Below are 24,586 nucleotides of genomic sequence, written 5' to 3' on the forward strand. Positions count from 1 at the left end.
TGTTAACCAATGTCATAAAACAATATGTGTACTACTGTTTCATGAGAAAATATTTGTTCTGTAAGCCTTCACCTGAAGTACAATAAAAAAAAAAAAAAGTGTCCTACAGCAACATTATCATCTGGGCCATCATATTCCTGGAGTGAAAGAGTAAGCTACTCCCTCTGTGACCAGAAGATGACTCAAGTTATTTTTAGTGGTTTCCACTTTCCCGACCCCAATCCAGTCTGCTTTGTCTAGGCAACAATCACCACCCTAAGTTAACCTTCCACTTCCACAGTATTTACCCAATGTCTCTATCAGGCCCATGCAAAATGTTTGGATTCATGGTCCCTATTCTGTGCTTTTTCCAAAACATGCCACAGCAACCCATCACATTCCACCTTCCAAGAAGCACAACTGTGAAGTGAATTTCTTTTCATCCCTGCTACTCCAAAGCTGTTGGAAAAAAGACAACAGACTTCTCTTTTTAAAACTTTTATTAGGCATTGCTAGATAACATTGCATGATGTATTGAATACATCATGTGAGTAAACAGCACACCACAGTAATCCATATAATAAAATGGTTCATACAGTGACAATCAAAATAGTTTGATTCCCATTACAGTTTTTATCCAAGTGAGATCTTATTTCATAATTAAGACTCCACTTCCATTCTAAAACAACCAACCAACCAAAAACAATTAAAAAAGCCCAACCACACAGACAAAAAAAGGCCATAGGGACATTATTAAAAGTCCAAAATTAGACTCCAAAATATCACAAGGTACCCACCTTTTGCAAGGCATGTCCCTAAAATCGTGTTCTAACATCTGGGTTGCTTTTACTGCCAGCAGCAAGTGAGACTGCATTTTCTAAGCAGCAGTACACTGACACATCCACTGACAATTCTGAGGTAATAGATTTTTAAAGTTCACTGCTTAAAAAATCGGTTAATTTCCAGGTCCTGTCCAGCAGGACATATCTGTTGGCAGGATTCTTTTTCTTTTTGTCAAATATTTATACATATTTGCATATACAACCTGTGTCTTTGTCTTTTCTAAGCACATGGTTTAATTATTCATCATACATTCATCAGGAAAAGTTGAATTATATACTATGGTACATAAAGAATACAACAAAATCAGTATTTTGTATAAAGCTAAAACAAAAGGCACTGACCAAGAAGAGCATAATAATAAATTGTACAAAATGGCTTGATGTCGATAAAGCCCACTGTGAATGAATAACAACATGTAAATAGCAAACATCATTCCAGCATCTATGTGGAAGTATATTATGAATAAAACACTGCCAAAGACAAGTTGCAGGGAATTGGTCAAATTCCTGAAGTATCATATAGTTACTTTTATTTTCAATGCTTGTTTGTAAAGTAATTCGGTTCTAACTGGAGCTATAAAGACTGATAGCCATTTCAACTGTTGCTTTAAACTGTAATAATCAGCATCCTTTTTGCAGTTTTGAAATAAATTTTGATGAAAATGGCTTCATTTTCTGGTGTGTAGTATCCTTTTTTTTATACATTAACTTAAAATGAAAAGTGAATTTAAGAAAACAAACATTGGTTAACCTGATGTTCTAGAGATAATACAGTGGATTAAGGAAGCAAATGCAGTCTACATACATCCCTAAAGATATACTGTTTCATTAGCATTTAAATAGAGGGACCAGAGAACACTCACAAAAAATATATGGCTCTTTAGATAAGGAATAAAATCAAGTGAAAAAAATAAGGCACTAATAACATATATAAATGTTAAATACTCTCATCACACAAAGCGGTATATGGAAGGCTAAGGGGACTATACATTAGTGCTATTGGAAAATGAGAATGAACTTAGTTTCTCTGGATTTTATTCAATAATTTCTTCCATTCTTTTCAGTAATGTTTACATACAAAATGATAGGGGAACATATATACTATGCTAAAAGCACAATTCACTGAAACAACAGCATGAAATTGTCAGTTGGGAATAAGAGGCTGATTACTTTTAACAATCTAAGAAATTAAGGTCTTAAATATTCCTTATTTTCCAATATTTTCATCTCAGCAGAATTTGTTTTTTCCTTTCCTACTCATTTCCAGGGAATTCTACATAAGAATATTAATATTGTCTACTTTTTAATTTATTTCTACCTGCCTCTTTCTCAAAATGTATTCATAATGGTTTCCTCCATATAGTTTTCTGGATACCAAAGTTAATAATGTTACTATAAAATATAGAAAAAGTTAAAAAATAAAATTGCATAAATATTTCTGAATATCATTGAAAAAGTAAAGAAAATAGTCTTTTCAACTAGGCTCATTTTAAACATGACAAATATTATGACATATTATTTGGAAAATGGCTACACATTTTACAGAAAACTAAAAACATGCAATACAACGACACAATGAACAAGATCTGGTACAAACTACTGGTGAAAAACATTCATTTTATAATTAAGAAATTGCTCTGCATTTGCTATTTTTCATGAGAATATAATTAAAATGAGATATATTCTGATAATTCAAATAGGAGATGACAATTATTCCTTGCAGTTGTAATTTCTGGATATACAGCAATCACAGATTAAACAGCCAGGAATTTTTCTTTTTAGCATTTTATATTCTTTGAGGAAAAAGAATAGAAATAATTTAATGGCCCACAGTTTTGTAGTAGGTATACATAGATGTAAATATATCTATTTCATGGAAGTGTCTTATAACTAATTTTGCTTAAAATATAAGCAACTAACTGTTGTGGTTTCTTAATAATGTGTTACGATAATTTAACAACATTTTAATGCAGCTGTTTTTATGTTCCTTTTACACAAAATTATTTTCTGTAATGTCTCAGAATTTACTATGTATTACATATTAATAATTGGTAAATGGTAATCTATAAACCTATCAACATTTCTAGGTTCCATATGAAATATAAGGTTGCTCTACTTTTTTTAAGTATCAGTTCAATACTATTATGCTGAAAATGATCAAATTATCATAAGTAAGCTATTGAGGGGTTGCCATACGGAACTTTAAACAAATTATGTCTTTGAAGTGGGTAAGAAAAAGGGCTTGTAGTCAACTGATAAAAAATCATGATACTTATATCTAAAATTTTCTTTATAAAGGAACAAAGAATGCTACTTTTCTATAGACTGAAAAAGAAATTTAGATATTTATATCAAAGATTTAGACAGCATTTACTTAAAAGAAACAAAAAAAAAACTGTATTTGGACATAAAGGGAGTAATATGTTAACAAAAAATTCACTTTTAGGATTTGGTTGGATGACTGAGAATATTTCCCAAGCTGGGGTATGATGCAAATATCTCACAAATTTGCAAAAACCAATGACGGACAGACAGCACAGCTTGCAAGCCACAGGTGAGAACTTGAAATGACATTATTTCAGCAATTTCTCGGGCCCTTTAACAACCAAGTTTGACATTCCTTTGACCTTTTCTGTGTCGTATACTATGCTAAATATATCTTTTGTTTACTAGTTTGAATGTGGTTTGTATCTAAATCATATCAATGAACAAGTTAAACATTTGCAGATGAAAAATGGTTTCTCAAGAATAGGCCTAATATCAGTTACATTCAATGCGATCTACTATAGATAATCAAAAAAGTCTAAAATGTTCTAAGAGTATGATCTATGGCTGAGTTTTATATACAAATGCTACACTATATAAACCTATCCCCAAGTCTAAGCTGTAGGACTTTTTGCTGAAATAAAGGCCATAAACCATATTATTTGGCCACTCCAGATGAATTATGAATGACCTGAGGTCAATTTGGATGAATGTCCGTAAGTTCTTTCTGTTCAACTAACGAGTAAACACTATTGACTTTATAATGTAATGAAGCAATTTCTGAAACTTAGTTTTAGAGTATTATTAGGCCCTCTGATTCAGCTGACATCTTCACATTCATTTAACTTCTTATCGGAGGGCTAGGCAGGGTTCTCCAACACCTATCAAGGACAAGGAGAAGTGTTCCAGGCACTCCTGATGTCTTTCAATTTACAGGTAAGATAAGCCAAGTAAATTATGCTCATTCCCAGAGCTAAATAATGGCATCCTTTCAGTGTTTGAATTTCGTATCATTAGAATCAGAAAGAGAGAATTTATTCCACGCTTGACCAAGATAGGAAGGGGCCTGGGGAGGCAAAAAGAAAGAAAACCAGGAAATCTGAGAGAAAACACAGATTAATGTTGAAGAACGTGGATATCACTTCACAAGGTAGGAAAGACATTTAAATATTAATGATGGAGAAGGGTGACAAAAATGTGGCATAGAACTGAAAAAGAAAAGTATTTTCTATGCTAATAAATCTGCACAATCTAAGTGACACAGAGTTAAATACACCTATTAAAATGTCTTTTAGAAGAAAAAAGGAAGTGCCAAAAAAGGCAGCAGCAATGTTTTGCGTATTTTAAAAAATAATTTATTGCCTTTTAAATCCATGTTGCTATTCTCAAAACAGTCACTTCTTTAGCTAAAAAAAGAATACAGTTTGTAACAAAAATTACGTTTCTAAAATTGGCAACATGTATGGGGATCTATAAGGTATATGATATATTAAGGCTTTAGCTAACCTTTCAAACAGACAATTACAAAAGTCTCACTTTATTGTGACTCTCTGTTACATAGATTTGGATGAAATCAAGTAAATTCCCAGCATCATGACAGTGATGTACAACAGAAGCTCCACACATGGTAGTTGGCTATGAAATGACCATTAGTTCTAGCCTCAAAATGGTAGTCACAAAGGGGTTCCACTTCATTTCTCTCTTAAAGGTCTGTATTACTGATTTTCATGCAAAAGGAAACACTTCACAATCTTGAATACTCCCCAGATTTTGGAACTCTGTGATTTTGTTCAGACCATACTTTACTGCTTCTATCAAATTATTTCAGATTTATCAAAGTAATAACTGTGGATATTTATACTAAAAATGTGATTTTTGGAAATTATTTTCTATAGTAGGAGAGAAATATCATAATTAAATTACAATGACTTGAGCAAACAAAATATGTTCATACTGGCTTGGTAGCAGTTTTGATTTACCATCTTTCTAGTTAGGAATACTTCTGTAGGTTTTGTGAAATGTGAAAATGCAGTTAAAACTTTCAGTAGAAACTAACTTAAGATTTGAAACAAATATCCCAACTAGGTTATTAGGTAACATTTATGAAACAGTATTTGCTATGTTTGAGCCCCTGATACCAATCTCCAGGATTACTAAAATTTCAGAAACTCTGCGATATATTTTTAGGAATGTTTTGTTCATTTAAATTTTTAGTTTCCGATTCCCCCCAAATTTAAAGAAGTGACACATATTTGATAACATCGTTATTCTATTTTCTCCATTGAAATATACATATTTCAGTTGTCTTAACTTTGTCAACAGATTATTTAAATGGCACAAATATTTTAAAGTGCGTTATTGAATTTTAAGGCTGTATCTATAATAGACATTAATACAAAAAAATGAAGTTGACCACGGGAAAATTTACCTGAAATAGTTGGGATATATTTTAACCACAAATATGAAAAGATAAGCACACAATCGAATGTGAAGACGCACATTAAGGCATACGTGCAGCTTGCTTATACAGTGAAACCTGTGAGAGCCGGAACTTGACAAGACTGCCTTGTTTTTCTGGGTCTCGCAAGTTTTCTGCCTTTGACAGGGCACAGTTTTACCACTTTTCTATTGCTCTCTATTAATGGACAATAATTGAGTTTTCCTTTTCTGACAGGTTTCTGCCTTACACAGGTTCCTGACTTCACAAGTTTTATTGTAAAACTAAAATCTAAAATTAGCTTTTGGTATGAATTTTCTTATTTTTGAACTAAATACAGTATATCAATTAATGTGATTTAGGCCACTAACTTTTTATATTTATAAATTTAACAGGCAGGATGAAAAGTTTAAAGTAGAAACAACTGTGTTTGTTTCACAAGGGAGAAGCCAGATTGATGACTTGGCAGATGTACTCTAATTTGACAATGGTCAGGAAGGAATGCTGATGCTTTGCATATGCCAGAGTGAGTTTTTCACCCCTTCCTGTCTCTCTTCCTCTGTTTTAGTGAGGAGGAGCTAGAGTAGCAGAGGGGTGGAGAAAAATGAGGTTGGGAAAGGTCATCAGGAGCTGAAAAAGATTACAGTGCTTTGTAGGTATTTTTGGCCTACTGGAATTAAAACAAAACAAAAAACAACTCATTGCTGTTGAGCCAGAATAAAAAAAAAAACTCACAGCTGTCGAGTCGATTCTGACTCGCAGTGATGCTACAGGGCAGAGTAGAACTGCCCACAGGGTTTCCAAGGAGTGGTTGGTGGATTCGAACTGCTGATCTTTCTGGTTAGCAGCCATAGCTCTTAACCACTGTGCCACCAGGGCTCTGGCCCACTGGAATAGGGGATATATATTTGGATAGTGGGATTGGAAGATAAAGGCTCACCTGGGATCTTGGGACTTGAGAGATGGTGGGTGGCACAGGACTGAGAATTTCCTAACAGGTACCACTGAATCCTGATACCAAAGCAGAGAAAGTACAATGAAAGCTAGCATGTTGTAACCTGACTGGTATTTAATTATCTTTGACTGTTTACCTGTCTATTCTAGTAGGATACAATAGCATCTATCAGGAAATCAACCTGTGGTGACAAGAAGATTTTGCTTGTGAAAGGTGTGTTCCCTCTCCTCTTCTTAGTACTTCATAGACAAATTCCTAGGAAATTTTCACTGTAAAATAAATGTTTCCCATTATTCTGCATTTTTAAATACTCCAACAAAACACCAAGCCTTACCTACAGTTCAATTTAATTTTCTATGGATAATTATGAGTATTCGTAATTGCCAACATACTGCTTCCTACGCTGCTCACTGGCATAGTTAAGTTCCTTGGTGGAGCAACATGCATGAACATGGATAGTGTCTTAAAAATGTGACAAACATCATCTTTTGGCTTGACTATTTCATTTAAATTCCCCAAGTTTTAAAACTAAGCAATCTAAAAATCAATGTATATTTCTCACATCATTATAGACATCTCATAACATTTTATTTTTATTGGAAACATTAACTTTATTTTATAATTTTGGCAAGGAGTTTTTTTGGCTAGTCAAACGGGGAAAATTATCCTGCGAAAGAGACTTTTCTTTAAAAATTACGCATTTCTATATAATCTTTTTTTTCCTCCAAGAGAAGGATCTCAATTACATTATTTCTGTGAACTCACTCACTGAAAATGCATTAAAAATTTTGTTATAAAATCTTATAAAAACCAAATTTAAAAATCTGTGGAAATGTTCACTCAAGAGCACAAAAATATCTGTAAAAGGATCTTCACTGAAGCTTTGTTTGTAACAGAGAAGTGAAAAAAACTCACCGTTCATTCAATAAGGGACTAATTAAATAAAGGTGCAACCTAACAAGGCAATATGCAGTAATTTACAAAAGAATGAGGTAATTCTATTTACACTCTTATGGAAAGGTGTCCACTGATATACGATAAAATGAACAATAAGTCACAGGACAGTAAGAATATTATTATTCTATCTGTATAAAACTAATACACACTCAGACATATACACATACATACAATATGTGTATATTTGTACAGAATGTCTGGAAGGACATACACCAAACCATGAACAGTGGTTACCCCTAGCAAATAAGGGGTGGGATAGGCAGAAGAATATGTATTTTATAATTCTATGGTTTGATGTTTTTAAAGGTGTATGTACTAAATTTAGATAGAATAAAAACATATACAAAGTAACAAGCTTTGGATAGAAAGACATTATTTTCTGTGCATGCATCTTTTCCTAAAGCAGTTTTCAGAATTTACTCCAAACGTTACTATTATAGTTTACCTTCAATGTTGGCACTAACATATAAATAATCTGTTTTATTTTCTTCTTTTTAAGATTTTGATGAAGTTTAGTAAAAAAAACCTAGCAAATAATTATTTTAACCCATCAGCAGGGAAAGACCAAATATATGTCTACTTGTAAAAAGAAAAATACATTAATTAAAAAAAATCTATGCAATAGAAAAATGAAAGACCTGTGCATCACAATGCACACTATCTCAAGCATTGAAAGGAAAGCCTTCACTGTTTGATAACAGATACCACTTTGTAATAAAAATATTGGGAAGTTTTCTAAATAATATAAAAATACCTCCAAAAGATAAATTATTTAAAGAAAGGAATAAAAATCCCTGAGTAGGCCAAAGACAACAGATACAATAACCTAAGAAAATAGATTATCTAGACCAGAGAGCACATTATTCAACCAGTTGGTATATATGTATGTGGCACATATATTCATATGCAGTTATGGAAATATTTTCTATACATACATATGTATAACATACATATACGTATTCACTCAATCTAGAATTGATTATATTCACATATCACCAAACTAAGGCCTAAGTCCAGGAAAGACATATTTATAAAAATTAAGTACTTTACGATAGAAATACAAGTCTCATTCAGTCTTTATACTAGAGTACCTAGAAGAGTCACTCAATAAATATTTGTTAGATGGACAGATGGATGGATAGATGAATGAAGGAATGCAAAGATGAATTTGTAAAACCAGAGCATCACATTTTCTTATATTATGCTGTATTTTTAAAATGTACTATTCCAGAACTATAAATGGCACACCCTTCTTTAACTGGAAATAGGCAACTAGTCCAGAAGCTGTAGTATAACTATTCCAATTATTATTCAGAAAAATGGAAGCTTGTTGGCTTGTTATCTATGCAAGCAAACTTCATTATTACAGACTTTTTAGGTCAAACAAAAATGACAAATGTTCTTATACTCCAGAGCCCAACAAAGACAAACTATCCATGTTAATGCATGTTTTATCACATAACCTATTTCAAGTCGGACCAGGGTGCTGACAAATAAATGCTACATCTATGGCAGATAGCTAATTTTAAGGATTTGGAGACAACTGGAAACTTCAAGCTTTTTAAGGGTATTTTCTTCTTTTCTGCTGACGAAATTTCATGACGAAAACAAAGGAATATCAGTTTAAATACTTGACCTTTTCTTTTTTTTTTAAAAGACTTCTCAGCTTTGAAAAACTTCTCAAAAATATTTCCTTCATTTTTTTGTTTCCTTCTCCAAAAGCAGTTTATATATTAGATATACCCATGAACACAAAAACTTTTGTTTTCAAGTTACCTCCCCATAGAACATACTGCATTTGAGCAGTAAACATAGAAAAGTCCTTCAAAAGTAGTATTTACTTTTATGAAAAAACTCCAGGACAAATAAAAAAGGGAGAGAAAGAGACAGAAGGAGAGAGAAGAGGGTAGGTATTAAATAATGTAAAATGTTGACCTAAAGCAGAATTATCTGTAATTACAACTTGACAAAAATTTTAGCAGAGTAGGGATTTGTTTGAAGACTTAAGCAGTTCTCCTTATACCAAACTTGCTCTTTGGATTAACTAATTCTACCAGAAGGATTTATTCATAAAGTGAAGCATGCATGCCAATACATAAGAAATCTGAAAAGCTCAAATGCTCAGGTCTTTAGAATTTCCTAAAAGCAGCCTATCAGTTTTGCCAGTATACAAAGTTTGATAATCGTTGGGTGACACTGCACAAATTCGTGTGTGTGTGTGTGTGTGTGTGTGTGTGTGGCAAAAAGAGAGAACAAGAAATAGAAAGGGCCAACATCAAAATAGCCTGTTGTGTACATTGACTTTAATTCAGTACATTACCAAACTATGCCCACAAAGGAACCATCATCTTTAAATAGCTCTATTAAAATGTGAAAAATAGTGTAGAGGCATGGAACTAGCCAAGTACAAAGTTATTGGCCTAGTTTTAACATAGATATTTATATATACACACATTCACACCCCTATACATATATACAGCATATATTCAGCAACTCATGATTCTTCTCATTAATTTAGTCTCATTAGTTCCCTTTCGGGCATTGAGATCTTTAGCAATTATAGCATCTGAAGGATGAATGAATTCTACTGCTTGGGCCACAGATGAAAACAGCATATGGCGAACCTTCATCTTCGGAAAAGTGGCCTTGCTTACTGGTACAGATGAGACTTCAGCTATTCACACCAGGTGTCATAAGATGGCATGGAGGGAGGTTCAGGGCTCAAAGACAGTCCAAGCAATGCTCAGGAGAGATGTGCTCAGAACAATTCTGAGGAAAACTGGTTCTTAATTAAAATATTTTCTTCAAAGTACGATGAAGAAGGTCAAAGTTATGATACAGATGCTTATAGTCTATGAAAGTGACCATTTCTTTAAAAGCAGCAATCTGTATAGGGAAAGGGACAGGATACCATGTTGGGAGTGCACCATAGCTAGAGGCATTGTGGCCTGCAGAGAACCATGGGGAGACAAGATGGCAGAAGGTTCCTCTCAGTGATTTTCAAGATGTGACTCACGTATGGGTTTACCATTCTGCATAGCTCCTACCCAGACCAGCATAGTTCAGACGAAATCATCTGAGTTTTACCAGTGCATACCTGTCCGTGATCGTTTTCTCTGTTTTTTACAAAGGCAATAGATAGGAAATACAAATAAACCTGTGGGTTTAAAAAAAAAAAAAAGATGAAAACTAATTAAGAGGAGAAGTATTTAGCTTATATATTTTAAATTCTCCATTTTGAGTTATTTGCAAACTACTGATAATCATCATTTAGCAATTCATGAAAATGACATCTATGTTATAAAATTTGTTTACTTCTATACGATTTCATTCTTTATTATTTCCCTTTAGCTCTCCCTTCTCCCACTTTTAACAACCTCAGTGATACCAGTTTGAATATGGAATACTGTTTTCTATCACAATATCAAACCTTAGGTCTAAGACTTCTTCATTAGTCATAGTCATATCATTTGTACACTATGATGTACACGCTACAGTTTTAGGCAGTACAGCATATCAGTAAAAACATGTGCTGTGGAGTCAAATGTCAGGTTCCATTCCCAGTTCTCCCACTTATGAGGTCCCAGTAAGCCTTAATATCCTCAATTATAAAATACAGATAATAATATCTACCTCATAAAGTCCTGACTCACTGCAAGAACTTAAATGTCAGTTACTTTGTAATTCGACCTGTTCTGCATATGCATTATTTGCTAAATAGAAGTTTACATATGAAAAATCTTCTTATTTAGCAAAAACAAAACAAGAAAAATCCATCTACTACATAGAAAAATTAACAAAGAAGTCTTTATCTATAGCGTTTAATTTATAATTCTCTAAAGCAACTGTTCTCAAAGTGTGGCCCCAAGACCAGTAGCATCAGCATTATCTGGGAACATTTTAGAAATACGAGTCCAGGGGCCCTGCCCCAGACCGACTGAATCAGAAACTCTGGGAGTAGGGCCCAGCAATCTGTTTTAACCAACCCTCCAGGTGATTGTAATGCACGCTAGAGTGTGAGAACCACTGCTTTTAAAATACATATTTCCCTATACCTGTGCAAATAAAACTAATCATTGATACATCTTCTATGTTCAGTGCTCACTGAAATATGTTCTATACATATCAAATGTATCTTTTTTACCAGACCAAAACAAATACCTAAGAATGCACCAGAGTTGCTTTTCTTTGATGCTCCAATCTGAACCCAAAGTTGGAAAATTTGGGTTCTAGGCCACTGGACTCTTTCAATAATACAAGTTGTATTAACCTTGGAACTAAAAGGGTGGTTAGTAATACTTTATAAAAGATGTAAATCAGTGTATTTGTAGACTGAAACAGTGCTACACAAATACATTCTATATGAAACATGCTCCTCTGAACTTGTAAATCATATGCTGCCTGCCTATTTAAAATGCAATCTTCCTCCTAATAGGCCAGGGCCCCTTCTTTGAAAGCAAACATGGAACAGAAATCATGTCTACTTAATAACTGATCACATTATTACATTTATGCTCCTATTCTCTATGGCACTCAGAGAATTCTAATGTCAGATATGTTAAGTATTTCTTACCGATCACAACTGCTATGGCCCCTAGTGCTAATCCCAAAACCAGGATTAGAGGTGCAACGAATAATTTTCCAGCTGGAAAACAAAAGGCAAAACCATTTAAAGAGTCTCAAAAGTAATTTATCCAACAATTTAAGCAGTGCTTTTTAAATACCACAGTGTATGTTATTTTTTAAGAAGTCTGATTGTAACTAAGACTATATTTTGCTAAAGAAATGTATCAGGTGTGGGACTTCCCTGAAGTCCTGGGCACAGGAGTCCAACATTGTCATAAATTTACCCTTTATAACCAAGAAAATTCTACCAGGACCATTCCTCTTTACGCTTTACTTTAAGATCTCTTCCATTTGCAGTTTTCAAGATGCCAAAAAATTAAGAAAGAAGTAACACATTCTGGAAAACTGGACAAATGGACACAGAGAACCCAGCATGGAAAGGGAAAGGGGAGAGTACTGACAGATTGTGGGGACTGCAACCAATGACATAAAACAATTTGTGTATAGATTTTTGAATGAAGAACTAATTTGTGCTGTAAAAAATTTCATCTAAAACACAATAAAATAAAAAAATAAAAAGAAGTAATACATTTTGAGTTGGTAGCTCCCAAAACGGACAGCTAGTAGGTGCTACAGGGAACTTCTACATCTGAAAAAGCGATTTACTTACTTCCTGAGTCAAAGGAAAGCTGACAATATGAATACCTAACAGACTGAACTACAAATGGGGCAATCCAAATGTTAGAGAAAACACTATCAATTAATATACAATATGTTGAAATTTATTAAAGTGACTTATTTAAACAAATTTTAAAAGGACGCACTTAAAAAATAAGGCTAAATGCTGATGAGGATGCTAAGTGGCATCAGTCCGCATTTTTTCCCAAATAGATAATTGAACAGTGGTGATAATAAACTCCAGGTAAACATAGCACAGCTTCCACAATCTGAATCCCACTGACTATGAAAAGCAGTAGCACAAAAAAGAGACTAGTACTTAATATCTTGTCACTGATAGTAACCTTGATCTTAAGGCATGTAACACAGCAGTATAGCTGCATAACCAAAATGCTCACATAGCTGCTTAAGCATGAACCAGAACATCATTCTACAAATTACATACAGACAGTGATTTGGAATAACCAACTACATTAAAAAAAAAAAAAGAAAGAAATATAATGTAACCATGTGTTGGAAGTCTGTCAGAACAATATTCACTTTTCTATTCTTAATAAATGGTCTTTGGAAACAGATGACAAGAAGTACAGAAAATATAGTTTTTAATATCTAAATTCAAAAGATCACTCAATTAACACAATGTCTAACCATGCATTTAAACTTATATTTTCACCAATGGCAGAATCCAATTAAGTAATTCTAAATCTCACTGAACAACTACACTTGGTATCCTCTTAAAACTATGCTTAAGAGTTTAGAATGTTATTGGTTCTCATACTTGGAAAGAATCTGTTTTTCTTCCAAACATGTAGTTCAGTCTGCTTGTTCATATTTCCTTTTCCAATAATTATCAATATATTTTCAAACTAGCAATGAGACATGACTGTAAGCTAACACTGCTGACTTTTTTTCCAAACATCATGGAACTCAGAGAACCAGATATGTGCTCTCTCCCTCTGGGAAGTGAGAAACTTATTCCCATGTGCAGTCAATGTTCAAAACATGTTTAAGGCTACTTTTGAAACTGTCTTGAGGTATTAAGCACACTCTCTCTTGTTCCTAGGTCAGTAATAATTCTTTTAAAATATTTCAAATAGCTAAATAGCATTCTATCATATGTATATATCATATATTACTTAAATATTCATATACTTGTTTTATTTTTGCTTTTTTAAATTACACTTAAACACATAAACCACTGTCAGCATATCCAGATTTATCATGTTTTTAAAAGGTCCACCACATTATTATCACATTTCTTTGCAAAAGAATTGTCCAAAATTTCCAATTCATTCAGCAGAGTATCAAACTCCAGCACCAAGTATAAATTTGACAAAATTATTTGATAAGCAATAGTCCCAAATAATCTCATTTTAGTTTACAGTTCTTTGACTACCAACAACATTGAATATTTTTAGATATGTTTATCTGACTATTTGTATTTCTTCAATTTTGGTTCCAGGCTTGTCTTTTCTTAGAAATTGGGTCTTTTTTTTTTGTATGTGTGGGGAAGAGCTCCATTGCTTTTGTGCATATAAATTATTTGCCATCTAAAAATCAGATATACCTGTATGTTCTTTAATATTATATGGTTTGATTTAATACTTTCAATTTAAAAGTTTTCCTCAGCCACTTTATTCCCAATACCATTCAGTATATAATCTGCCTACTCCGTATAGGGGAGATGCCCCTGTTTCGGGGCTGCTAACCATCTCCCAATCTCTGTTCTGCTTTATTCTCTAGCAGAACTGCTGGTCTGAAGCTAGGCACACGGCCACATGGCATGAAGACCACATTCGCCATCCTCCAGCTATAAGAGAGATGCCGACCTTTCTCCACCTCTGTCCAAGGACATCTGGAGGCTCTGGTCCAAGGCTGAGTGAATAAACTTGGTTACACCACATACAAAGGCTGTGAGCAGGAAGGATTTGCTATAATCCAACTTCTCTCTTATATGGCAGGAAGTAATTTTGTGCATTACAGTATAACCCCTTTCCTATCTTTTGGGAGACCAGGAAAAGTGGACTATTCCACTTGGAGCTACAGTCCAACAGCAGTTAGAGGCAGTTGTGCTGGAGGTGGAAACGTGTGGTAGGGAGAGCTCATATCTCTACTCTGTCAGGCTCATTCTGACCTGGTTGTATGTATGCACATGCATATACACAGTGGAGTAGAAACAGGTCAAAAATCATTCACAGAAAACTGACCTTAAAGCTTTCAAATAAAAAGAAAACAGAAAAGACTGTACGGAGATAAGATTTTCTTGTTGACAATATCCATGGGGCTGTTCTACAGACTGCTAAATAATCCAACTCCATTTGATGACACAAGAGGAGGATTCTAGTGGCATCTAGGTAATTACTGAGAGGGTCAAAAGAGAATGCATCCATAATATTATTGGGCAAATAGGGCAGGAAATAACTTCATTAATTCAAGGATGACTAAACAGACAGACAAAAAAGGAAAGAAAAAAAAAAAGAGTAGTCTAATCAAAGATTACTTAAACTAAAGAACAGAAGGAAATATCTTGCCACAACAAAATGGCACTGAAAGTAGGAAAGAAAAGAACTCACACTGCAGAAAATATACGGATTTTGTGTTTTGGGGTTGCTCTCTGTATATATAAACTGGCAGTTCAAAGCTTAATTTGTAATTAGTTTTCTTATGGTAGTAATGTTATAAATAGAGGTGAGATTCCTTAGCTCTCCCTCCAAAGTTTATTTACCCAGTAAGTAAATATTGGTTATATAATTATATGCCTACAAACAAAGAATCAGAAAAACGATGAAAACCATTAAAAATAGTCTTGACTATATTGAATGTTGCTGACTGTGGAAAACTTTGTTTAATTAAAGCTCGGTGATGTAAGATTTTAGAAATTGAGGGCACTGATTTCCATATGCCAAAAAATATATGTACTATTTTTTACCTAATATAAATTTATCATTAGCACCAGCTTTGGTCTAATCAGCCATGATATGACTTTTCAGGGGGTGGAGAGAGGATTCAAAAAAAAATAATGAACTGGGGGAGGAGAGTAAGGAGAGACACAAAGAGATTTTCATGAAGTAACAAGGCAAAAAAATATAGAGAAAAATGTGGAAGATGTTAAAAAGTACTGCATACAAATGAGAAAGACTGCATCACTCAAAGGTGGTGGCACTAGGCCAGAGCAATATGATTACAAGCAGATATCTGAGTTTATGTTTCTATATCTGTGTTCATGTGTAGGATGGGAGGGTGGTGATACTATGTGTTGTTAAGGAAGAATGGCGGGGGGGAAGAATCAATCCACAAACACAGTTACACTTGGATATTTAAATTCACGTTTGTATGCAATGAGGACATTCGATATTCATTCCATTAACTGTTAAATATTAATTATTAATATAGTACAAAAATATATACAATGACCTATCAGTTATGTACCTACAATGGAACTTGGCTACAGGGACTCCGAAACATGTTGCCTTTCTAGGCCATGCCCCATGCTGTATTGTACTGAGCATCGTCCATGAGCAGAGGACATATATAAGACACTCTGCTGTGTACTGTTCGTACAGAAATAAATGTGATATTGTCCCTCTCGTCAAGTGGGTTACAATAGGGTTTCAAAACTTTAAATGACTAATGACTTAAGATTTTTACAGTGTAATTAACAATGTGTTTTTCAGAGAACAAAATCTGGTTGCTCATATAAGTAGTTGTTCTGCTAATAAATAGCAGTTTTTCATTTTGATCTCAAAGGGAGAGAAATTATCATCTTCCTGTCTTTGGGTGAAGACCTTACCTGGCACATAGCAAGTGTTCAGAATTATCATGGCCATTACATTTCTAAATTCTATTAACACTACTTATTTCCCAGGGGAGACTGCTATAAATCATGTCAGATACTCACCACAGACTGACCCTCGAACTAATCTCCTTAAATGAGGTCTCTCTGGGAGGTAGCGGTATTTGCATCCAAATATACTGAGGTTTGATGTGTGGTCTCCAAAGAAACGAAGCTGGCGGTATCTCTCCCCACATCGATAACAAAAATTAGTGTTGCACTGTGAACAAGTCATATGGTCACATCCTTCAGTTCTCTGGATGTGGATCTGTATCAGTGAAAGAGGGAAAGAGAAGGAAAGGTTATAAAATGTTTAAAAGTAAAATCAGGCAAAGTTTGTGGAGTAACACTTAACAAGTTTCATCAAAATAAAATCCTTACTGAGCATTCCTGAGGCTGTCAATTTGCTTATAATCATACTCTTTAAGACTGTATTTGTGCAAAATACTTCCACGTGTTCAAAGCTGGGAAACATTTTAGGTACTCAAGCTGTTGGCTTATTTTGACCAATACATAAACAAACAAATCTGAAAGAAAACTCACTTATCTTTCCAGACACACATCCAACTCAGTGGTTAGGAAGCAATTTAAAATGCTGTGAAAGTAAATTTTGATTATGTTGTGATCAGCAAGAATGAGGTGACTTCGGCAATAACAGATGAAGAATATTCCTTGAAAGAAGGGATTATGTAAAACTTTTCGTGAAAAAATATCAAGGAAAATACCTCTCTCGGCAGAAGAGAACAATAGCATACATAAGTGCATTGAAATACCATTTTAGTTTCCAACTCATTTGACTTGTAAATACGTTTAAAAGACAGTACAATGCCATCTATGCAACCAAACACCTTCCGCTATTATTACAGTCAAGTTACGTGTAAATATAGCTTCACCTTTAATGCAAAAAGGATTTTATTCTTTGACAGTCCATCATATACCCAATGGGGTGGTTACTATCACAAACGCTGAGACCATGTTATAATTAGGATGTTATTCCTTCAGATATAACTGGGTCCTGGACTCAGAATCTTCATGGACACTGCACACAAACTGGAGCCATCTTTCACTCCAGTATGTGTATATATATTTTTTCTTAGGTGAATAATTATTAAAAAGAACTTAAAAATTATTTCAACACAAAATAACTTTGGTTACACTGCCTCTCTCAATGTGATTAATGCAATGCATTAAACAGGATTACCTAAAAACAGTCCTCCCTTTTCACTATAGAGCAGGGACCGACTACATTCAAGTTATACCTCCCTCACTCTTACCTCAGCTCAATATGTTGGGTCCCATCTACTCTCCTCTTTACCCACCTAAAAATGTGAGGAATCAAATGTATAGATAATGTAACTGCAATCCCTTTGATTGCTGGGGGTCCCCCTTCTCCTTACTTCTTCCTGTTAGTCATTGTTAGGCTGATGCCAGCTGGAGAGCAGAGCCTTCCTAGATAGGCAAAGGCTAAACATGAGGTTGCTATGAGGCAGAACTGACTCAACAGCACTCAACAACAGCAGCAGTTTCTGGTCAAGGGCATATGGGCATCTGTGCTCAAGGTTTACTAACAAATCATCATTTGGTCAATAGAAGCAAAACTTACTTTTCCTGCTGTGGTGACCTCATCCTTTTTAAATCATATTTAGTTTTTTTTCTTTTACATGACAGTCTAGTCAGAGTGGATCTAGGTTTTGTGGGGCCTAAATCTTATCTGATTTGAGATTTGAAAGGCCCTCTTTTAGGAAATAAATGTAAATTACAAATATATATTAGGTGCAAGGCCTAAGAAGGGGGCCTGTGCAGATGAGAGTTTCCTAGGCTTAAACTCATTAACTTCCTAGTAAATCCATCCCTAGTCCAGCATTTCTCCTCTGTTTTGCCTGTTTCTCAGTGATTTCTGTGGCCATATCCATTTAGTACAGTAGATGGCGTTAAGGAATAACAGGACAAAGCCCTTACTAGACCCTTAAATCATTTCTGATCCTTCTTTAAACCACCTGAACACTCAGAGAAAACATGCTGGAAGACAAGTGCTGAGCACCTGAAACAAAGTCGTATTTCATCACTAACATTCAAGATTTAGACTATAAGTTTCTTGATCTTAAAATGGAGATCATGAAGCCTAATACATTTTCTGCTAACATGGCAGTGTCACAGGTGGGACCTATAAAGGGAAGAGGACTAATATTTGTTTAAAGCCTATTATGTGTGAAGCATTGTACACAGATTAACACGTCTAAGCTTCAGAACCGTACTATGAGATTGGCACTCTTATTCACAACCAGAGCTTAGAAAAGTAAGCCGCTCAAGTGACAGCTCTAGTGAATGAGTGGAAAAAGGATTCTGATGCATGCCTATCTCTTTAGTATGCTAAGTAGCCTCTTATTATAAACTTAAGGTAAAGCCAGAAGGTCAATTGTATTTTCTGCTAATAGCAAAATACTTGTGAAAGTCAGACGGGCATGCCTGATATCCCTGTACAAAGCATACACGAGTCTTTGGGATTGCTTTTGCCACTCTCTGGGCCAATTCATATTTTCCTTACTTCAAAATGACATCAAAACTTTTTCCTACAGGAAACTTATTCTAGTAAGTTAAACTCATCACTGACAGCTCATCTGCCTCAAAATTTCATGTACAGTTTTCACTGTCATTTAATATCTCCTTGTAATATTGCTTCATGGACTCTACAATCGTATTTATTTCATTTAAATAATGAAGACTGCAATTTCTAGTCTCTCTTTTAACAGTCTCTCCTTATTCCTAATTTAATATTCTGAGCACAACAGGTACCTAATATATTGTTGGTTCAATCATATTTCTGCACCAAACCCATTGCAGTCAAGTTGATTCTGACTCGTAGAGACCCATGGTTCTGCACAGAAAGTGATAAAATTCTAAGCTCTGATAATGGGTATATTAACCTTGTACACTGCAGAAGTATGTGGTTTTATAGATTTATTTGAACATTTTACATACATAAAGGAAAAGATTTAATCATAGAAAGACGGTTTCACAATTTTCTAAACTGTCAAGTACATGGTGCTTCGTTTAATACTACTGCTGATATATTTTGATTGTATATAAATATTTTATCATTTGATACTAACAAGAAATGAATTGACACACTGGAAATTAATGTGCAACAGAAAACATAACTTTTTACATTTGCTAAGCAAGATGTAATTTTGAACTTCTAATACCCAGGGGATAATAAATTTCATATGTTATTTCAACTCCCTAACTTATCTTTGGAGCCCCGGTGCCGCAGTGGGTAAGTGCTATGACTGCTAACCAAAAGGTCGGCAGTTCAAATCCACCAGCTGCCCCTTGGAAACCATTTGGGGCAGTTCTACTCTGTCCTACGGGGTCTATCTTTAAAGAACACACTTTGAAAATACCATCCTTGGTTTTTTAACTACAAAAAAAAAAACAAACTCATTGCGGTCGAGTTGATTCCGACTCATGGTGACCCTATAGGGCAGACAGAGTAGAACTAACCAACAGGGTTTCCAAGGAGTGGCTGGTGGATTTGAACTGCCGACCTTTTGGTTAGCAGCTAAATGCTTAACTACTGCACCACCAGGGCTCCTTTTAAAAAATAGAGCATTATAAGCAGGTTTAAATTACAGTTATATACAATTCAGTTTTTAATTCAGTAAAGCTGTTTTTATTTTTTATTATGGCTTCAAAACTTTCATCAATTTATAGCTCTGCTAAAAAAACAAATTAATCACCCAACTGGCGATAACAATTGTCGAAATTCTGATTTTGCTTCAAAAATGCAGACAATCCAGGACAGACTAGGTATTCCTAATCCATTAGATCCAATTGACTGCTCATAAACTACAAATGCCATTTGATCTGTTAGTACTCAGAGGGTTTCTTCTCTCCACCTCTAACAAATAAACATGGCTGATACTTAAGGAGTTGAACATTTATACACCAAATATTACTTATACCTTTTCATACTATGTTGTGAGATCAAATGTTCAGAGTATGCCAGATATTTCTCAGTAAGAGTTTGATATATAAAGTCCACATTGTAGTAGGCAGAAATGACCCACCAGGCCATTTCTGTGCTTATGATATTCTTCACAGAACAAACCAAGACCTGTAATAAGAGATTAACCATATAAACCATATATGTAATCACCTCTTCATTCCTCCTCTGCTGACTATAATCCTATGTTAGTGAAACATCCATATCACTTGTCTTTCTCCAGGAATCATTTATTCATTCATTCAACAAATATTGTTTTATCAATAAAATCGGATATGATTTCTGCTCTTAAGGAGCTTATAGTCTAGGGTATTGTTGTTGTTAGGTGCTGTTCAGTCATTTTCGACTCATAGAGACCCCATGTGACAGTAGAACTGCCCCCACAGGATTTTCTTGGCTATAACATTTATGAAAGCCGATCTAGAGGCCTTTCTCCTATGGAGCCATAGGGTGGGTTCGAACTGCCAACCTTTCCCTTAGCAGTCGAGCACTTAGCTGTTTGTGCTGGGGTATAGACAGACATTAATTAATTGTACAAATAAATATATGCTCATAAGCTATGATAAGCGCTATGAAGAAAAAGTACAAGGTATGAAGAGTACTTAATAGAAGAGTTTGATCTAGTTTGAGGGTCAAAAGAGGTTTCCCTAAGTGACATTCGGTCTGAGAAACAAAGGATGAATAGCAGCTAACTGTGAAAGGGTTTTAGAGGTAGGGAGAGCATTCCAAGCACAGCATATTCATGCACTGAATCCATGAATTGAAAAATACTCTGTACTAGTTTTGTCACGGCATTTCTTACTCTATGTGTTAAAACTCTTTAATTATCTGTATCCCTTCTCTCAAACCTTCTACCCTCCTAGTCTGAAATATACACAAGGGCCCAGATTATACACATATTATTATTTTATTAACACAAAACCTGTGCTCAACAAATATTTATTCAAAGAACACTTGAATACTATCAATGACTCCCTAATTGCCAAATCCAATGGACAGGTTTTTAATTCTTATTGTATCTTCCAGTGTCATTTCATCAATCAATCACCACCTCCTTCCTGACCTTTGACATACTCTTGCTTCAATTACATCTTTTTTTCTAGGATCTCCTCATCTCTCTCTTGGGTTCCTATTTTTTCACCTATCCCTAATTCCATCCATAACTCACAAATTTGCACATATTCTTTGGGTGATCTTTTCCACACTTAAATAGTTTCACTTTCTCCCAGTGGATCTTGTTTCTTTACCTCCACTGTGGACCTGGTTCCTGAGCCTCAGACTTACACAAAAGCTATCTGATGGTCATATACAACTATATGCCTCACAGCCACTTCAAAGTCAAATAAGCAAAATTCAGCTCATTATCGTTCCATGGCTCCCTACTCCAACAACAAAAAATCAAACTAGGTGTGTACCCATTATTTTATTTCTGGTGCTATCCTCTTCCTTACTTCCCATATCCAACTAATCACCAAGGTCAGACAATTTTCGCCCCAAGATATTTATCTACTGCTTCTCTTCTCCAGCCCTATTACAATTAGCCTAGCTGATATCGTCATTATTTCATTTTGGGCTTCTACAACTACCTCCATACAATTAAAAGCAACCAATCTAAAATACAAATCTGATACGACCATTCTGCTACTTAAAACCTTTCAATGCCCGCCCAAGCCTGGAGGATAAAGCCCAAGTTTCTGAACATTGCATGCGAAGTCCAGGCTCCTGTTTGCTTCTCCAGCCCCACCTTTTACCACTTCCTTCCGTGAACCTTATACTAAGGAACCATTAAGGGCTGTGGCTCCCACATACACGACACTCTTCCTGGCTCTGTGCCCTTGCAATTTTAATTGTGATACTCCCTCTCCTGTGTACCTTTCTTTATGCTGTAGTCCATCCAATAATCTTCACCAACCCGTATCTCCCAGGATTTCCCAAGATGAATGAGATAGACTTCACAATGAACCCTCTTATAACCCTCTGTGCAAAGCCCTATTAAAATGGAATAGTGTTTTGTCATTGTTAATGTAGCAACTGTGTCTCCCCTTCTGTGAATCCCATGAGAAAAAGGACCATGTCTTACAGAGCACATAATAGATTCTCACTAAACAGCTGTCTAAGGAGGAAAGAAAAATGCCCTTCATTCATTCATTATCTATTTAGTGCCAAACAGTGCCTGGCACTGTTCTAAATCCTAGAGATACCTCGGGGAGCAAAATAAAAATCTCTCTTCTCATGACAGTAAAATACTTCTATTATTTTAGATAGTGCTAAGTATTATGGTGCTATGGAGACAAAAACAAAGCAAGGAGGGGAGATATTACCTATTAAGGTAGCATAGGGTGATTTGAAACTATAGATAAGGTGGCCAAGGAGAAACTTACTGAGAAGTCGAATTTTATTCAAAGATGTGAAGGAAGTTAGGGAGCTGGGGAAAGAACATTTCAGAAGAGGGAAGAGCAAGTGCAGAGACCCTGAGATGGAAGCATGCCAGATGTTTTTGAAGATCAGCAAGGAGTACAGCATGTCTGGAGCAGGGTGAAGGTAGTCGGAGATGAGGTCAGAGGAGTAATGGGTGGAGGCATGCCCAGAGTATGATGGGTCATACAGGTCGTTACAAGGACTAGCTTTTGCTGTGGGTGAGATGGGTGTCATGGAGGAGGGTTTTGAGCAGAGGAGTGATATAATCTGCCTTATGTTATATAGTCTCATTCTGGCTGCTGGATTAAGATCCTTTTAGAGTGAGAAACCTGTTAGGGGGCTACTGTAAAAATCTTGGAGGAGAAAGATTATGATGGTTTGCACCAGACTGGTGACCACAGGTATGGTGAGATATGGTAAGATTCTGAATGCATTTTGATGGTACAATCTACAAAATTTAATGACTGACTGGATGTGGGTGTGGAAGAATCTAGGATGACACAAAGTTCTTGGTCTGAGCAGCTGGAAGAACAGAGTTGCCATTGACAGAGATGGGGAAGTTATGAGAAGAACCATTTTAGGGAAGGAGAATATATGGTGTTGGAGAAGTCTATTAGAGCCAAGTGAAGATGTCAGGCAGGCAATTGGATTTCTCTTTTCCCACAGCTCCCCAAACCTTTATGATCTGCCTCCCAATTACTGCCACCAGCAAAACCCACCGAACTGTTTTGAATTCTAAGTTGAGTTTGTTGTAGAAAGACAAAGCAACTCTTAAAACTTGAGTAAAATGAAAATAAGCTGGTTAAGAAAGCCTGAGACCCTTTACGATCTCTATCCATCACTACCCACAATGAGATTGAGCAGCTTTTTACTTAAACATTCCCATTACACAGCTCTCTGGACTTCAACTCTTTTAGAAGTCCTCATTATCTATAACAGAGGCTCTCTTCAGAATATTTTTTCTTGGGGCATGTTTGATTGTTACAAAGCTGTTTGACGCTGGCATTTATGGAAGTCCTGCAATGCTTGGGACGGTCCTACACAGTGGAGAATTGAGCTGTGACCATATAATTTTTTAATGCACTTGACACTCATATAGATAAAAATATGTTTACAAATATCTGAGCTTAGAACCTAACTCAATTTTACATATATACACAAAATAAAATTAAATGGTTTTAATATACAATCAATTTTCCAGGTATTAACTACTAAATTTTCTAGATACGTACCTGCTTGTGAGGATGGCGCAGGACTGGGCAGTGTTTTGTTCTGTTGAACACAGGGCTGCTACGAGTCAGAATCCACTCGACTACACCTAACAACAACTACTATTTGAGAAATGCTTGATTTTAGTTAGAACCTAACTCCATTTTATATATAAGGTAAACACATTTTTGCATGGCATTAATGTATACTGAATTTCTAGCATTGTAACTGCACAGATGCATATATACACGAGTATATACACATATACGTGCATACATATACAAACATGTATGTGTATATGTATGTATATATATATATTTTGTCTTCAATTTAAAATGTCAAATATAAGAATTATTGTTGTATTGTTGGGTGCCATTGAGTCGATCCCGACTTATAGCGACCCCATGTGACAGAGTAGAATTGTTCCACAGGGTTTTCTTGACTG

General features: G+C 35.1%; 1 protein-coding gene across 1 annotated transcript in view; it reads right to left on the reverse strand.

The window, feature by feature from the left end:
* Positions 1–427: 427 nt before the first annotated feature.
* The window catches only part of RNF217 (ring finger protein 217), a 175,667-nt gene continuing 151,508 nt past the window's right edge, over positions 428–24,586 (reverse strand). Inside the window, exons 5-7 of the mRNA XM_012557380.2 lie at positions 16,578–16,779; positions 12,009–12,080; positions 428–10,592 (exon numbers count right to left, since the gene is read on the reverse strand). Coding sequence (XP_012412834.1) covers positions 10,519–10,592; positions 12,009–12,080; positions 16,578–16,779 — 348 coding nt within the window. The 3' untranslated portion in view covers positions 428–10,518. The remainder of the gene's footprint in view (positions 10,593–12,008; positions 12,081–16,577; positions 16,780–24,586) is intronic.

This window comes from Trichechus manatus, unplaced genomic scaffold, assembly GCF_000243295.1.
Source record: "Trichechus manatus latirostris isolate Lorelei unplaced genomic scaffold, TriManLat1.0 scaffold00098, whole genome shotgun sequence".
Classification (NCBI taxonomy): Eukaryota; Metazoa; Chordata; class Mammalia; order Sirenia; family Trichechidae; genus Trichechus; species Trichechus manatus.